Source organism: Adiantum capillus-veneris, chromosome 11 (assembly GCF_014529385.1).
Source record: "Adiantum capillus-veneris isolate H3 chromosome 11, ASM1452938v2, whole genome shotgun sequence".
Taxonomy (NCBI): domain Eukaryota; kingdom Viridiplantae; phylum Streptophyta; class Polypodiopsida; order Polypodiales; family Pteridaceae; genus Adiantum; species Adiantum capillus-veneris.
In genome coordinates this window covers 55,957,495-55,975,924 of record NC_140941.1, presented here as the reverse complement: position 1 = coordinate 55,975,924, position 18,430 = coordinate 55,957,495, and the positions used below count along the sequence as shown (strand labels likewise).

Genomic DNA, 18,430 nt, shown 5'->3' with positions numbered 1-18,430 from the left:
CACCATACCATAGCTTTAGTCTCCTGCTGAGACCGAAGCTTTTCTAGTTCTCTCTTGATTTGATCCAAAGCCTCAAGGTGCGATGGTTTCTCTTGTCTCAGAGAGATTGATTTCTCTTCTGGAAGAGCACGTTGTAGTTTGAGGGCTCCCTGCGCAAGGAAGTCAATGGATCAACAGGACTACCTTCCGAGAACACAGAGGGAGTATCTATGTGAGGAGAGTTGTTGAACAGCTTCCTAGCCCCCTCTATCCTAGTAGCAGCTGCGATGAATTCCTCCAGAGTGGCGTCAGGTCGGAGGCTCTCTCGGAGTTTTTGCTGAGAGGCTTTGGGGAGCGCCTTCTCCACCCACTTCTTAACCATGAATTCACCGGGTTGCTGGGGAAGCTTGGCAACCAGAGACTTGGTTTTAGTCATAAGCTCTGCCCAAGTTGCAAAATGATTCTCTGTAAACTGGTTGTACCATTTGTCCGCTAAGCCGTCCAAGGTGGATGGAAAAAGTACCAGATAAGCATCTTCTCTGTTAAGACCACGTCCTCTACAAAGAGATACGAACCTCCGTGCATGGTCGTCAGCATCTTCTGAAGAGAGTCCTTTGAAGGTGGGGAGCTTTATGTTTACCTTGGCCAACACACTAGCCAACGCCTCCATGGCCCCTTGTTGAGCATGTTGCTCAATAGCATGCTGTAGCAGAATAGGAGAGAGCTTTGCTTGGGAAGGTGATTTGGAAGATGTGGAACCGGATGAAGGAATGGGGGATGTCGTATGTGGAGGTATGGGTGATGAGATTAATGGACTTCTGCTAGATACCACAGGTCGTCTTCTGTTATAGTGCTTCAGAGCACTCAATAGTTCGCTTTGACGCTCGACTAATCGCCTTGTATGTGTCATGCAGTGACCACCAATCCAACCAAGCTTTGGGCAAGAAGACTAACTGTGGGTTGAACAACACAGGTCTAAACCAGGACAAGTGAGGATAGTGACTAGACCACCTAGCTGGCAGGACGAGGAGGCCTGGACCAGGGCGAGGACTAGACTACGACCCGAGACGAGGACGAGAACTGGTTGGACCAAGGCGAGTGAGGACCAGACGAGCAGACTATCTACACAGTGCAAGCAAGTGTGCAGAGCTAAGTAACAACCAATTAGCTTCATGATTTGTATCTCAACAATAGTGAGACTTCCTTTGAGGTCCCACTGTGATCGCCAAAATGAGAGCACCCGTAGCTCGGATAATGTGTCGTGCTCTCTACAGTGGGTGGTCCTCAGTGCAATGTGCGTGACAATCTCACTCAAACTAACTGAACAGAAAGGGAAAAAAAGAAATCAACAAAGCTCACAAAGACGCAACAGCAGACCAGAACATATGACTCGACTATCGCAAAGACTGATACAGACTCTGGCGTGGCAGCACACTCAGCTCCAGCGCTGGACTCACAGGTACAATGGGGGTGTCGAGGCTTAGATGTGCCGGGATAGTGAAGACGTGCTCTGTGTATAGACTCACTCTAGACGACTACGTACAAGCCCTCTGACCAAACACTACTACTCATATATACAATCATAAAGAGCCACCAACGGCTCATAAATAACATCACCTAAGTCTATCCCCACTGGGTGGCGGTGGTGACCTGGCCACGATGTCCACTAAACCACCCTATCCCTGCCACGTGTCTCTGCCCAGCGAGTCTGTCTAGTGTGACCAAAGACCAACTGACCGAAGACCAACTGTAAACTAACTGTCCTGTGAAAGTGACACCCGTGTAGCCTGCTACACCCCCTCAATTTGCTCCCCCCCCCCCCCCCCCCCCCAACTTGCCCCTCCCCCTCTATCCCAACTCGCCCCTCCCCTCTTCCAACTCGTCTGCCCTACCCCAACTCGTCCCTACCCCCCTCTCCCAACTCGCCCCTACCCACCCCCTCACACCCTCTCGCCCCACCCCCTCCCTTGCCCTCGTCCCTACCCAACCCCTCACACCCTCTCGCCCTTACCCTTCCCCCTCTCGCCTCTACCCACCCAATCTTCCCCCTCGCCCCTATCAAATCCCCACTAGCCCCTAACCACCCAATCTCCCCCTCGTCTCTATCTATCCTTAACCCCCGCCCTATCCACCCCTCGCTCTTGCCATACATGGCCCGCAAAATCCCTCTGTGGTTTCTCCTCACCCTCAGGTTTCTCCTCACCCTTAGCAGACCAACAAGCTTAAGATTCTGCCATCACGATGAAGCGTACCCTTATTTCTTGTGTTACTCGAGCTTATGGTCATCCCTCTTTTCGAGAAGAGTATTGTTGCAGAAAGTGTTGCAAGGCTCATCTGCAAGCATGGACCATTTCATAGATAGCTGGATCCAACCCGAGCATATCTCTTTGTTGTGCAGCCTTATTCTATTTTGCCAATTGGGATTTTTAGACTATGCAATCATACTGAGTTCCCGCCTATTCAAAAGCTTAAGTCGTTTGCAACGAGCAGTCTTTTTAACTCCAAATTTGGGCCTAGAACCTGCTTCAAGAAAGATGTACAGATGCGATACCCAATGCTTTTCTTTAGTGGTTTTCTTTCACAGTTTTACAGTATTTCCTCTAACCGAGACGATGAGCGGTCTTGTGGCGGGCAACTTGTTGCAAGCTACAGTGTCACTTTCACAGGACACACAGTTAGTACAGTTAGTTAGTACAGTTGGTTGGTCTGGTTCACACTCGACGGACTCTCTGGGCTGGGCAGCGACACGTGACAGGGATACGATGGTGGTCTAGTGGACATCGTGGCCAGGTCACCACCACCACTCAGTTTCGAGATAGACTTAGGTGGCTGACATTTATGAGCCATTAGTGGATCTTCTTCATATATGGTCCAGCGTCGTCCTCTAGGTAGAGAGTCTATACACACAGCACGTCTGCACCATCCCTGCACATCTGAGCCTCGACACCCCCATTGTACCTGTGAGTTCTGGGCTGGAGCTGAGTGTGCTGCCACGCCAGCGTCTGTATCCGTTCTTTGAGATAGTCAAATCCTATGTTCTGGTCTACTGTTGTGTCTCTATGTGATCAGTTGTTATCCTTTGTTTTCAGTTGTTTGAGTAAGATTGTCACGCACATAGCACTGAGGAGCACCCACTGTAGAGAGCACGACACACTATCCGCGCTAACGGTGCTAGCGAGGCCAGGGAAGTGGCATCGTTGCATGTTTTAACACATTAAATCATGCCTAATTTGCTTTAGGAATGTACAAATGTCAAGTGTTTCGAAGTGGCACGCTCGTTTTGCCTGAAAAGTTCAATGCGGACAATCTCGACCAAAACTAGCAGGTTTCGTGCGCGAGAGTGAAAGACGTTAGTGCTTAACAAGTGGGAAAATGAGGTTCAACATGAAATTTGAGCCCAATGGGATTTTTCCACAAATTTAGGGATTTTTTCCAGCTCGTTTGGGCTTTTTACAGACAAATAGGGGCATTTATGGGCAAAAAATGGCCTTAAAATGGTCAAAAATAGCTCAAAATGCCACATCAACGACGGTGCCGTCGTTGCTCAAGCTGTGGGGGAAATTTTAGAGCCAAGAATGAGCTCATTTGGGCATATGAGCAAGGAGATACAGCCATTCCTTTACATGGTGCTAGTGGAGTCTCGTGCTGCTTCCACTACTTGGTTGAGGCTGTGAGGCCCCCAATTAGGGTTTCCCCTCCTCAAATAACTACTTGGGCTTCCACAATGAAGTACTGAAGCTTCCATGAAACCGTCACGACGAAGAATCGAAGCGTAAATTTAGGATTTTTAATAGGTCTAATGAGCACTGCATCTGTGCAATTGGGAGCGAGGCTACACCTAATCTTCACACACACAAGAATTTTGAGTTAATCTTGGTTTATTTTCAAAGTGGAGCTTTCATGGCTAGAGTTTTGTTCTTTTTTAGTGTGTTTTTGACTTCAAATCATCTACGCCTTGCTTGAATTTGCTACGAATCCTCATTGTCAGACGCTCGACGCTTTCCTAGTCGCACTGCGCACTTCTTGACAGTGTAGCATCGTACTCCCCCTCCTCTGTCTATCTGTCACTGTGAGGATCACTGGTGCATGGTCCGAAAAAGAGGTCCCAGGCAGGATGCAACTGACCCACTCGAGTCACAGAAGTGGTCACTAGTGTAAAAGCGATCTATCCGAGATAGATTCACTCCTCCCACTCTACAGTCCGAAAATGCTGCCATACATCTGAAACCCGCAGTCATACATAACCTCTCCCAAGCTGCCAACTCAATTCCATGTACAATAGTGTGACTACCTCCAATCCTGTCAAAGGGATCCTCCAACATGTTGAAGTCAACCCCAATGCACCATTGCTCTGCCTGCGGCGGCAGAGACTCAACAATCTGAGACCAAAACTCTGCACATGCATTCGCCACATTGGGCGCGTAGATGTTCAAGAAGCCCATGAGGCAACCCTGAACCTGCATAGTGATCCACTGAGCCCTGCCTGGCACGATAATCCCTCTGCCCACTATGGCCTGCTGCAAAGAGTCCGCAATAGTCATACATACCCCACCCTGAATGCCTCCAGGTCCAAAAGCAGCTGACCAAACGTCTCATATCGTCCACGCAAAATCTGACCACATCATCGAATGCGGCTCTCACAAAGATGATGCTCTTGTAGCATAAGAATGTCAATCTCACCACCCACAAGGCATCTCTGCAGCTCCTCACGCAGCCGACCCCTCTGACGCTGAAACTGGGGCCCTCCTAATCCCTGCACATTCCATGAGATGATCCTCATGGAGTCAGTGAGAGAAAACAGGTGCTGCCGCAACAGCCAACCTCGCTATCTTTGAGGCCGGTTTGGATGGGGAGTAATCCGCATCCGAACGACCTCTAGACAAGCGTGAAAGACGTGACTGTCCCGCCCAGGCCCAAGCCGAGCGTGCAGCCCGAAGGGCTACATCCTCTGTCCAAGAATCCTCATGCACAAATACATAACAAGGAGGGCACTGAGTGTTCAGCAAACAAGTGCACCACAATGTGCTTGCAACCCGCTGCATCCGGAGGCGTCACGCTGAACTTGGCCAGAGGCCAAATCTGTCACCCTAAAGTCCCCTGTGCGCTGTGAGAACTCAGTAGTCTGAGTCTGGAGCCAGTCAAGGACTGTGTGCTCGGTCCACTCTATGAGATCCCTACCACACAGCGGAAAGGAGAAACCCACTGTGTCCAGAGCCTCAATGCCTCCAGCTACAAGAAAGAGGACATGGACTCGAAAGCTAGCCTCCTCCAGGTCAAGAGAAGAGTCACCCAAAAACCGAGTGAAGCCGTAGTCGAAGAGGTCCCAGCGTCTGTATATGTGGAAGCTAGTCAAACCTCGAGGGACTGCTGCAAAGGGAGAGGTCTGCACCAAGAAAGGCGGCCTCAGGTGGGGCTGTCCCTCTCGAGCCACACGGCTTATAGCGAAAGCACTATCAAGAGAACGCCACGCGGTAGAAGCGTGTCCAGAACCCTACGTCTAAGGAGGAGTGGAGGAGGGGTTGGGAGATGAGGCTATGGGCCCCATCGGGGAGAGAGGAGGGGCGGGAGGCGAGGGTGGAGGTGGGGGAGGGGGAGGAGGTGGGGGAGGCGGAGGGCAGCGTCTGAGGAAGGAGGAGGCGGTGGTGGAGGAGATAAAGTGGGCGGGGCCTCCTTAGGCGGGTCGTGCTGAAGGGGGTCAAAACGGTTCCCAGTCACAACCCAGTGCTGCTGAGTTACAGAAGGTCGGCCTACAGGGGGAGCAGTGGGGCGAGCCTGCCCCTGTCGACGACGGACGGGCACCTACTGCCAACCGTCAACTGTCTGATCACTGGTCTCTGTCAAGGTACCAGCCTGTGCGTCCTGTGTATCTGGCTGCTTTGCTTGCTCAACCTTGGGAGGTTGCACATGCGCTGTGGGTCAAGGTCTCCTGCGAGGACATGCCTTTGCCAAATGGCCCATCTGCCTGCAAATGAAACACTAGTTCGGGAGACCCGAATACTCCACACTCTGTTTGATCCATCTGTCACTCACCTGAGGCAGCAATACCACCTTGGGGAGGGAGTGTGTGTCCCAAACAAGAACCCGCACAGTAGGTAAACCTGCAGCCTTGGCCACACTGAAGCTGCAGTGCATGGAGACTCCAGAACTGTCCCGAACATGGAACCAATCCTGGGGAGAAGAGGGAGGTACTCTCTCCTCAGTCCTAGGAAACAGACTGAAATCGGCAAGTTTGCCTCCTCCTCGAGCACATCTGTAGTAGGGTCAAAACCATGATGCCATCGTCGGAAGTAAGCTCGAGCTGCTCGGATGCCGAACGGGCTCATCGAAATCACCTTGGCCATCATATCTGCAAACTCGAACTCTACCCGGTAGTACCCTCTCCCGAGGATCTGGACATCAGTGATCTTGCCCACATCAGAGAGAAGACGGGCCTGTAGTAAATCTCGAACCTCACCCCGACTGGGCCGAGTGCCAATAATCTTACAGATAACCGAAGTGGCTTGCAAGCGCTCCACTTCGGCCATCAAGCTCGCTTGCTCTTTTGGCGAAAGAGCAAGTCGAAGGGTCGGCTCTGCGGTGTCGAGCGAGGGGGCTTCAGTGGAGTCCCTCTGAGATGGAGCAGAAGCCGCCATTCTGTGTCTGCTGTTGCGAAGGCGAACGAAGGGAAGTCAAGGCAAACGAAGCGAGTCGGAGTTGTTGTGAACCAACTCAAACAGAGACACGAGGTGGGTGAGGGGGAAATGCGGGCAGGCTGCGGGCAAATTTTTCCCACTGAACTGCACAAAAGAGGCGGGGGGGGGGGGGGGGAGGGGTTTCACTGTACAGCAAACCAGCGGGGGCGGGGGGGTAATCGCTGCTCAGCAAAAAACCAGCAAGGGGCGGGCAGGGGACAGCGGACGACTGAGCAGGTGGGTAGCGAGCGAATGTGCAAGGGGGCAACGAGCGACTGTGCAGGTGGGCAGCGTAGCGAATTATGCAAGGGGGCAGCGCAAGGGAAAGGGCCGGGGCGGGTGACTGTGGGGGGGGGGGGGGGGGGGGGGGGGGGGGGGGGGGGGGGGGGGGGGGGGGGGGGGGCGGGGGGAGACACAAGGGATGGTAAAGGAGGGGGAGGGGGGAAGGGTGCAGCAGCAGCGAGACAAATGGGAAGATGTTATCGGGTTGGGAGGTGCATGTTTCGGTATTTCTTTTTGTATTAACCTTTGAACAAAGTACAACTCCCGTAGGGGACCTCCGCTCTCAGATTCTGCATCCAGATGCTGTAAGAAGTGAGGCCCCTGAGGGTCCTTTATTCTTATAAGGGATGCCAAAAACAGAGCCCAAAAGCAGTTAAACTCAAAAGCATTGTATTCCCAAAAGCAAATTGGTCCAAAAACTGCAAAAACCAGTCAGCACAATTTACGAAAATTCCGTACAGCTGTCAGCGTAAAAAGCGGAATTCCGTACAGTTCTGCCACCTCAACAGTCAGAGCAAATCACGCGGGTTCGTACTATTCTGCCACGTCATCATCTGTCTGCATGTGTGTGTCCAGGTAGAACTGCCACATCATCAATTTGAGACACTTCAAACACTTAATATCTAAAAAAGAGTTGTTCCAAGCCTAGACGTGTTGGCCTCAAAGACTAGCGCTCCTTTTGTAATTCTTTATTATTGATTCAAGCAGGTACAAGCTCTGCATCCAGATGCCTTGAAAGAGTGGCCCATAGGGCACTTATAAAGAGTACAAGGGAACGCAGAGCCCCAAAAGCATCCTCTCCTAAAGCTAGCGCTCAAATCTTCAAAAGCAGCCAGCAGAAAGAGCGGAGAATCCGTACGGTGTGCCACGTGTCAGTAGTAGCGCAAAAAGCAGGATCTCCATATGGTCTGCCACGTCAACAGTTCAACGTGTTTTGCGGAAAGTCCATACTACAGCCACGTCAGCACTTCAGCGCAAGTCACGGGGTTCCGTATGGTTTGCACATCATCAGTCGCCACGTCATCAGCTTGTCACAAGCACTATGAAGTGTGCGATGGCGAAACAGTGGATAGTACAGTCTCAGTGTGTGAACATCAATGTCTGAGGATGTTTGGCATCCGGCACTGTCCAAGGATGTACCACATCGGTCGGTGCAGATTATCGTCGATGTCCACCATGGTAAGTACTCATTCTGGGCGTCTTGCATGTCAAGCTCAGATACAAGATGATGTTCAAATACAAACCATAGATACAAGACAATCACCCTCAAACGATGCTCAGCCACCACACAACGAAGCCGTTAGATATAAAGTGAGGATGATTTTCAGACCCCAGCTGAAGTTGCTCAGGTTCTAAGCTATGGTCCCCAAATATACATCCACTTAGGTATTAAACACTCCTTGATAGCGTTAACTGTGGGCTGCTTTTATAGGCTCCCAGAACTAAAGAGCTGGGTGCAAGTCTGCACCACACGTGTGCTCAATTCAACAATCTCAGTTTTGCAGCCATATGTTTGATTTAACCAGTACTCTTTTTCTCTCTTCTAGCCTTGCATGAACTTTTTCCACGCTGGTCATGTGTGTTTCCATGTCAACTCATGCCACATCATCCGATTGCCACATCATTCAGTACCACATCATTGTAGCACATCATCATGCTGCCATACTAGCAATTGCCATGTCATCACTCTGGCCTAGCTTATATAAACCTAAATACAATCGGAATGGCCAAGATTCATGTATGACGTGCAAGGTGTAGACTCAAGCTAGTCATCAAAAAGGCAAGGTATCCAACAACCCATCAAGCATAGTATGACAGAATGCTATGGCATCTCCACTAATGTCATCATTGTCAAAAAGTGGGAGTAGAAATACGTACAGACACGTCCCATACAAACACATGTCCGCACACGCATGAGCACACATTAGCACAAGGATCTGTGTTGCAAGTTTCTGTCAATATTCCAGAGATCACGGAAAACTCAACCATGATAAGCCCAGCACAAAACAAAAACAACAAAAGGAAAGAATTAGCACAAAAGAAATATGCTTGATAGGGATACGCACCACAAAAGATGGGAAGAGGCCACTGAAGAAGAGATGATAGCAGTCCAAAATATGGTGGCAACACAAAGAGAAAAAGAAAGAAACAAAAAAAGATTTTATTAAAAGGAAAACAATACTAGAAATAAGATTAAAGCTAACAATAGCACTGTAACATGAGAGCAAAAGAGAATAATGCTAGAGTAATAACTGTAGCCAGAAAGACTCAATAACTCACAAGTGGATGGGATCTCTAGTACAAAATGAGGGCCAGGAGTAAGACCTGCATGTAAATTGCTTAACTGAAAACAGATCAATGTCAAAATACAAGGTATCTAGAGAAAAACTTACATTAAGGAGCAATATAATATAGGGGAAACATACCCAGCGGTACAGGGAGAACACTAATGATACAATTAGTAGTAACAGTGGAAGAGAGGGTGGGAAAAAAACATATAGAATTCAACCTTCAAAGTCTTTCCTTCTGGAGCAATGTCTCTATCATGGAAACACCAAAAATTCACTCCAAGTTTCTTGAGAAATTCGAAGTTGGCTCTCACTGTACAGAAGACAGCATCCACACATCAGGCCAAACTAGAACAGAGATGTGTGATTTAAAACTTGCATCTGACCTCCCACTAAAGAGCTTTTCCTCATACATATGACCAAAGATAGCATTTTAAGGATTCCAGCCAGGTGAGAGGTATGTATCTTACTTCTATTATACGCCATCATTAGTGAATCTGTGCCATCATCCCATGGCCAACGTTTAGTGGAGGACCCAAATATGTCAGTTCCATCTCCACGGAAGGTATGCCAGAACGCAACACTGAACCTTAGCCAGTCCTGTCAAAAATAAAAGATCCCAAACACAGCAATCAGTGTTATGGATACACACACACAGAGCTATGTGGTTTGATTATACACACAAATAGTTGCTGAAACATTTAGAGTGATCAAAGAAACTTCTAGCTTGGATCTCTTCTTTTACCTTCATTTTTTTCCCCAAAATTTCTTCCTCTGCATTATACCACTTGAATGCAAGTGGATTCCGACTAGCAGGACCCTACCAAGAGGAAGAAGGTGAGCACAAAATAGTCATTACGAAGCTTTATCTTGTGTAATGAACGAAAAACAGAAATTGGTTTTTAACCTGACAAAGCAAGGAATTCTCTAAAGTAACAAAGAGCTGAAAGCTTTGGTGGTTAAGAAATGAAAGTTTCAAAAATAAATATATTCTAGATTTGTAAAACAACATAAAAGGGTCCTTGGGCATAACTATGTCCTAAAAAATAATCAGCTTTTCATAACAAACTTTACACCTATAGAAAATTATATTAATGTAGGGATGTCATATTATAAGTCATGATAAAGCTAATGATTCTATAATCAATTGTCTTGTGGATGAATATTGTAACCAACCTGTCCCACTTCGCACACTTAGTTCACACCGAAGACCGTGTTTCAATCATTCGATCTAGCCATCTCATTATGTCCAGAATTCATTGCACCTAGAGATCACTGTGCAGCCATCTCATCCTTCCGGAACTTCTGTCCAGAATTCTTGATGCACCTAGATCACTGTGCAGCCATCTCATCCTTCTGAAACTCTTGATGCACTCACAACAGTATCCAGCCCTCTCATCCAAATAGACAACTTGATGCACTAGAATCTCATTCAGTTCACATTCACTTAGCCATCACATCCAAATCCCATTGATCTCTAACAAATGTCTAGATGCACTAAATTCAAATCATTCATCAGACAAAATGCTGCGGACATTTCATCCCTCTCTACATGTCTCTAACAATACAAACATGAAAGAGCACGTGTCTTCAATTCAATTAAGGAAATTTCCAATTCAGTGTACATATTTTCATAAAATCATTCCGCAAAATACTATCATCCTCTCATTATCCCTAAAATCTCAAAGAGAAATTAGCGACTTTATTCAGTCTAGGCAATCTATGACAAAGGAGTGGAGTGGCTCCCCTCTTGTGCAATCCGCACTGTACCATATTCAACCTGCTAATTCATCTGTAACTTTTGGCATAGACACTGCTAATAATCCAAAAGCTTCAAAGTACAGCTCTCTTTGAAGAGAATTTGCAATGTTCTCCACCTCCATCCACTTTGAATCAAGGGCCAAAAAGTACCCTTGACCAAATTATCCGGTGGATCTAGCTTACCTTTCTGATCTTTCTTGTGCACTGAGACCTATTGGTAGCCCCAATGGCCTCCCTTGTCCACTGGCACCTCAATCTGAATCTCTAATGAACCACCACCTCATTCCCTTGCTTCATCGGAACTCTCGGATGCGCTAACATCTAATTCCCTTTCTTCTCCAAAATCCTATGATGAACTTGCATATGGTTCCCTTGGCTCATTGGAACCCTCGGACGCACTATCACCGGATTCCTTTACTTCTTCAGAATCCTTTGATGAAACTTCATCCGGTTCCTTTGGTTCTTTCTCTTCACTAGAAGACTCTTGCCCTGTTGAGGAGGATTGATTCAAACCTATGTAGCGCTTACCAGCACATTTTGCACACTAGTGGTGAAATGCCAAACAGTATGATTGAGGGCTTGATCTTCCTTATCCCCAAGGAGGGAAGATCTTTGGACGAGATTCGGCAGTGGCGACCTATACCATTCTCAACTCAGCCTACAAAATCTTAGCAAAGGTTTTAAGTTTGAGAATCCAGCCACTGCTAGAGAGCATTATACATGAGACACAGACAGGCTTTGTCAAGGAGCGCAGCATCCTTGATAGCATCTTCACTTTCTGGGATGCAGCTGCGCTTGCTTGCCTCAGAGGAGAGGATCTTGTGGTACTCCTCGATTTTGAGAAGGCGTATAACAGAGTTGATTGCGAAGTCCTGAGGACACTCTACATCGGATGGGGTTTTCAGATGCTTGGATTAGGGGAGTGTCAGCTCTCTACACGTGTGCTCACAGTCAGGTGCTTTTGGCAAGGCGAAGAGGGGACTGTTTCATGCTCACATGGTCGGTTGGACAGGGCTGCCCTCTTGCCCCCTTCCTGTTTCTCTTATATGTTGAGGCGATGAGCAGATTTTTGACTTCACATGAGGTTGGTCTGCAAGGACTACAGTTGCCTATTAGGGGAGAGGAGCTTTTGGACGCTGAGTTTGCCGACGACTTAGGCATGTAATTGGAGGCCCGGGAAGCCAACTTGCATAGGTGTGAGCATGCTCTTGAGGTGTTCTCTTGTGCGACGGGAGCATCAATGGAGGAAGACAGTGGCTTTCTGGGGTGGTAGTGCTTCCACTCCATATTGGTTGCTGGAGAGGGTTTTAAATGGATCCCCCTAGGGACACCCATAGTATACTTGGGTTGTCAGATTGGTTTGGCCTTGACCCTAGAGCAGCAGATTGCTCCTCTCCTCCAGGAAGCTGCTTCATTGGAGCTCCGCACGGCTCTCTCTTCCTAGCAAGGTGCTCTTGGCTACTATGTGGTACATTACGTCTTGCTGGATTTTTTCGAGCTCTTACATTAGCCAGCTGGAGAGGTTGATCGGGAACTTTTTGTTGTCAGGGAGAGATACACAATCGGCTCACGCCATCTCATCCTTCCAGAACTCTTGATGCACTCACAACACTATCCAGTCATCTCATCCAGATAGACATCTTGATGCACTAGAATTTCATTCACTTAAGCATCACATCCAGATCCCACAGATCTTTAACAAATGTCGAGATGCAATTCATTCTTCATTCACTTAGCCATCACATCCAGATCTCTAGTAGATGTCTAGATGCACTAAGTTCAAATCATTCATCAGATAAAATGTTGTAGACATTTCATCTTTCTCTTCATGTCTCTAACAATACACATATGAAAGAGCACATGTTTTCACTTCAATCAAGGAAATTTCCAATTCATTGCACACCATTCCGCAAATACTGTCGGCCCGTCAGTACCCTAAAATCTGAAAGAGAAACTAGTGACTTTATTCAATCTAGGCAATATGTGACAAAGGAGTGGAGTGGCTCTCCTCTTGTGCAATCTGCACCGCACCAGATTCAACCTTGCTGATTCATTGGTAACTTTTGGCATAGACACTGCTAATAGCCCAAAAGCTTCAAGGTACAACTCTCTTTGAAGAGAATTTGCGAGGTTCTCTTCCTCCATCCACTTTGCATGGACAGCCAAAAAGTACCCTTGAACAAATTATCCGATGGACGTAGCTTACCTTTCTCTTCTTTTCTTGTGGCCTTTTGACCTATTGGTAGCCCTTCTGGCCTCCCTGTCCTTGGCACCTCAATCTGGATCTGGGGAGTTCTCTAATCTACCAACTGATTCCCTTTCCTTTCTTTCAGCTTGCCACCTCAAAACTCGACTTCCGGCCTAAATAACCATCAAAATCCAATGATTTCCTCTTCTTCCGAGAGTGCTTCAAGCCTTTCATTACCTGGTTCATCTTCTTCTCAAGGAGCTCTCTCTAGCTCTTTCTGCGAGTACAACTTTCGCTTTTCTTCACTCTATTTTTCTTTCAGCTTCCTTCCCGACTTGAGAAGAAAATCAATGGCCTCTCGCCATCTCACGTGAATCTCATCCATTGGGTAATTCTTCAGGTGTTTTTTTTTTAAATCTCGGGTCACTGGAGTTGACGCTTGTCCTTTGCTCTGGCAAACTTCCCCGCCGAGAATTTGCCCAAATCTTCACTCTTCTCTTTAGTTCCCGCGCCGGTTTTCAACTTTTCTTTGCCTCCCCCTGAGAAATGTTATCTTTGTCAGATTCTTTGCGAGAACCCATGTGTAATCTAGGGTTGTTTATGGCTTATGCCCTTTAAGACAGAGCGATGAAGACAGGAGTGCGCGTATTGCGCGATGGAAAAAAAGGTGGGAGTGGCTAATAAGTCCGAGGTCGCGACACGAAGATTCTTTCAGGAATAAAATCTTGTTTGCTATGTCAGATTCTCCTTGGGAACCTACGTGTGCTACAGAAGAGATCGGATCCTCCGTTTTTGAGTTCTGATGCCACTGTTACAAGCTTGGACACTCCAAGCGAGAAATTAATAGCAACACACGAACGGAAACTTCAAAACCACTGAACTTAAATAGAGAGAGAGAGAGAGAGAGAGAGAGAGAGAGAGAGCACGACGGAATTCCGCGCCCAAAAGCATTGGCCCCAAAGACTGGCACCTGTCACAAAATGATGACGTGGCATGTCCAGATGGATAAAATTACTATTTTATAAGTTGTTCCCAACTTATGGGGTCCCATTTGATGGGGCCCAAGGGACACATAGATAAAAGAAAAAGAGAGAAGAACAAAATCGCATGGAGCTGTTGACATGGCACGCTGTACGGAAATCCGCGATTTGCGCTGGAAGCTTTTGGGGAGCTAGCTCTTGGACCAAATGCTTTTGGGACTTGAAGCTTTTCATGTGATTGCTTTTGGGGCTCTGCTTTGCGCATCCCTTGTACTGTTTATAAGAGCCCTTGGGGACTCACTCTACAAAGCATCTGGACGCAGAGTCTGAGAGCAAAGGTCCCTCGGAAGTTGTACTTTGCAATTGATTAATGATAAAGAAATACCAAAAGAGGCGCCAGACTTTGGGGCCAATAGCTCTGGGCATAGAACCACGCCCGGCCGTGTCGACTCTCTCTCTCTCTCACAAAGTTCAGTAATTTTGAAGTTTATGTTCGTGTATTGTTGATTTCTCGCTTAGAGTGTCCAAGCTTGTTACAATGGTATCAGAGCTTAGAAAGATTCTTCTTCTACGGAGGATCCGATCCTTTTCGTAGCACACGCAGTTTTTTTGAAAGATTACTTCATCACACATCCGGTGCGCTCCCGTCTTCATCGCTCTGTCTTACAGGGCATAAGTTTGACAAAGATAACACCTCTTGGGGTGGGGGGAAAGAAAAGTTAAAATCCGGTGCGGGAACTGAAGAAAAGAATGAAGATTTGGGACAAATTTTCGGCAAAGAAGCTTGCCAGAGCAGAGTACAAACATCAACTGCAGGTTGACACGTGTGTGAAAAGATTGATCAAGTACTCCAGAAACCCGAGATTTGCGAAACACCTGAACAATTACCCGATTGATGAGATTTACTCAAGATGGCATGAAGCCATTGATTCTCCTCTTAGGTCAGGAGGAAATCTAAAAGGATAGACGAGTGCAGAAAAGCGGAACCTGTACTCGCAGAAAGAGCTGGACATAACTCTTGAAAAGAAGATGAGCCAGAGGAGCACCAGAAGATAAGCCAGAGAGATGCAGAGCAGCAGCCAAGTGTCACAAAACGGGAGCGTACACGAGCACTTGAAAATCTGAAAATTAAAATACTTTGCAAATGTGAGAGAAGGGAGAAGATCGACACAGTATTGGGGACCAGAAGATGGGCTGGTCCCCCCCCCGTTAAGAGTATTCTTTTATTCAGGGAGAATTCGTATACAAGCACGAGAACCCGAGGAAACCCCTCTGTTCTGTAATCTTAGACCCAAAGGTCGTGCTTTCCCGTAAAGGCCTTGGGCACAAGGCCGTTCCTTCCCGTAAGGGACTTACGCGCGAAGCCGTACTTTCCCATAAGGGACTTAGGCGTGAAGTCGTACTTCCCGTGAAGGGCCTTCCCGTAAGACGGGAGATTCCTGCAAAACAAACCACACAAACACTCGACAACAATTCGTATGGCGAATCCACAATAGATACCTGTCACTCTTGCGCGGGAAAAGCGACTTCCGTGCTTCGAGTCTCGCGATCTCTTGCAGCAAAGTCTTCTCTTGCTGATGTTGGTACCTCCCGTGAGTGAGGGCATGTGGTGCTTTTATAGCTCCCTGGCCACGGCACGAATAACTGCTCGCGTAGAGATCGAGGCCGTTTTTTTTTTTTTTTTTTTTTCGCGTTGTTCTACCCGAAAGAGGGAGAGAGAATTCGTTGGCTGGTTTTGTTGCTTTATCTTCTAAGTGGCTGCCCACTTATTAAGTGGGCGGCCGGCATATTTTAAAATTGGTCTGAACCTGCCCAAAAACTCAATAAAACCTTATAAGTTAAAACCAATGCATTTAACAACACTTCCCAGGCGTCCTTGGATGCAACCACATGCACGAATGCAATGCAAACATAGATTCCTCGCGGGAAAGCGTCAACCTTCCCGCGATTGTTGCTGCTTTTTCGTAAAAAGCTTCATTGAACCCATCTTTATTCTTGTGCTTGCGTTCTTACGCGTATTTTCTTACTCAGTTCGGATTTCCTCCTTAGCCTACGGGATGCCCCCTTACTGATGCACCTGTCACCCATCATGTGACGCATCAGGGGCACTCGTAACCCGGCCCTTTCCACCGAACTTACGGAAACTCCTTCGCGATGTTTACCGTCACCCATCAAATGACACATCAGAGTTGTCCGTTCTTGATGGCAGTTCTTGTAGCTACAATATTTTGACAGTTCTTAGTGCACACAATAAAATATCCTAAAAAAGAGATTAATCATTAAAAATAAGAAAATAGTCCAATTAGCAACATCCCTCTGGCTTCTAAACAGTTGACCTCGACTGTAGTGCTTGGACATATACCTCCAGTATCTCGGGATAAGCTGCTAATTCCTCCTGCGTCATCCACTGAGCATCTAGATTCGAATAGTTCTTAAACTTAACCAAATACTTCCGTGTTATCTTTCCGGATTTGAGAGACCGCTCCTGATGACTTATTATCTGCTCCGGTTGGAGTATTTCTTCCGTTTCCTCAACCTCAGGAGGTCCCTCAGCACTAGGCTCGCTTGGAGGCGGTCCCACATACGGCCGGAGTAAACTGACATGGAAAGCATTATGGATCTTCCAATTAGGCGGTAGCGCTAATCGGAACGTGACATCATTTACTCGCTCAGTGATCTTAAACGGCCCATAATAACGGGTAGAAAGTTTTACCACCTTCCCCTTATGAGACGCTTGTTTCTTAAGTCTTGCCTTCTCAAACTTGAGTAAGACTAACTGTCCGACTGTTAAGTCTAGATTCCTTTTGTGCTTGTCTGCAGCTTTCTTATGCTTTTCCTGAGAGCGTAGAATAGCTCTCCTAACTTGCCCGTAGGCTGTCCAAGTCCCGGACAAATTCATCTGCTGCAAAGATCTTATCCTTAGTTAAAAGGATGGGTGGAAGCAAAGGCTTACCATATAGAATCTCAAAAGGTGCTTTCCCTGTCGATGAGTGTATGGTATTGTTATACGCATACTCGACAAGAGGCAAATATTTCTCCCAGTCAGATTGCCGGTCTGACACATAAGCTTTTAACATATCCAATACTGTGGAATTGGCTATCTCACTTTGCCCGTCCGTTTGAGGATGGTAGGCAGATGAAAAATTCAGCTTCGTACCAAGATTATCCATCAAGGCACGCCAAAAATTTCCTGTCATGCGAGGATCTCGATCACTCACAATAGACTTAGGCATTCCATGATGCTTAAAGATCTGTGCCAGAAAGACCCTAGCCATATGATCTGCTTTTATCGTTTTCTTGACTGGTATAAAGTGTGCTTGCTTGCTAAACCTGTCCACAATGGTCCAGATCGCGTCATTTCCAGTCTGAGTTCTAGGGAGGTCCATGATGAAGTCCATGGCAATACTTTCCCAAGGTTCATTAGGCACAGGCAAAGGTTGTAGCAACCCAGGCGTCTTATGCCGATCATACTTCACTTTTTGGCAAACCAAACATTCCCTGACATACTTATCAATGTCTGTTTTAAGGCTAGGCCAAAAGAAATATCTTTCCATTGCTAAGGTCGTAGGGAGAATACCCCGATGACCCGCATAAGGCGAAGCGTGTGCTTCATCCATGATCTTCTTTCTTAATGGTTCCGCCACACATATGGCTTGATGGTGGTAGAGATAACCGTCCCGAATGGAATAGGGAAACTCATTCTCTCCACGATGTAGCTTTCCCCAAACGGTGGAGAAGTCTGGATCATTCGGATACAAATCCGGTAGTGCTTCTAATTCTTGATGATACACCAAAGTGATAGCGTTCACCCTTGGCCGCCTAGACAATGCGTCCGCGACCACATTCTTACTCCCAGCCGTGTGAAGGATCTGGAAGTGAAACATAGACAAAAAGTTTGCCCATCTCATCTGCTTCTCGGATAGTTTCCTTTGCGTAAGAAAATACCGCAAACTCTGGTGATCAGTCTTGATCACAAAATCCGCTCCTAGAAGATAGTGCTTCCAGTTGGATAAGGCGTGAATCACAGCTGTGACTTCCTTTTCGTAGATTGATGCATGCAACTCTGCATCCTTAAGCCGTCTGCTTTCGTAGGCCACTGCATGGCCTTCTTGGTTTAACACTGCTCCGATGCAATCGCCTGAAGCATCGCAGTGAACCTCAAATGGTTTTCTTAAGTCATGTACTATCAAAATAGGTCCATGGCTTAGCAAGTACTTGAGCCGATCAAAAGCTCCTTGTTGTCTCGATCCCCATTTGAAAGGAATCTTCTTCTTTGTCAAG

At 47.2% G+C, this 18,430-nt stretch overlaps 1 protein-coding gene across 1 annotated transcript in view; it reads right to left on the bottom strand.

Moving 5' to 3' along the window:
- LOC147447264 (xylose isomerase family protein) overlaps window positions 1-18,430 on the bottom strand; it is a 140,742-nt gene that overhangs the window by 96,248 nt on the left and 26,064 nt on the right. Inside the window, exons 3-5 of the mRNA XM_086523118.1 lie at window positions 9,966-10,040; window positions 9,691-9,820; window positions 9,442-9,533 (exon numbers count right to left, since the gene is read on the bottom strand). Of these exons, the coding sequence (XP_086379244.1) occupies window positions 9,442-9,533; window positions 9,691-9,820; window positions 9,966-10,040 (297 nt within the window). The remainder of the gene's footprint in view (window positions 1-9,441; window positions 9,534-9,690; window positions 9,821-9,965; window positions 10,041-18,430) is intronic.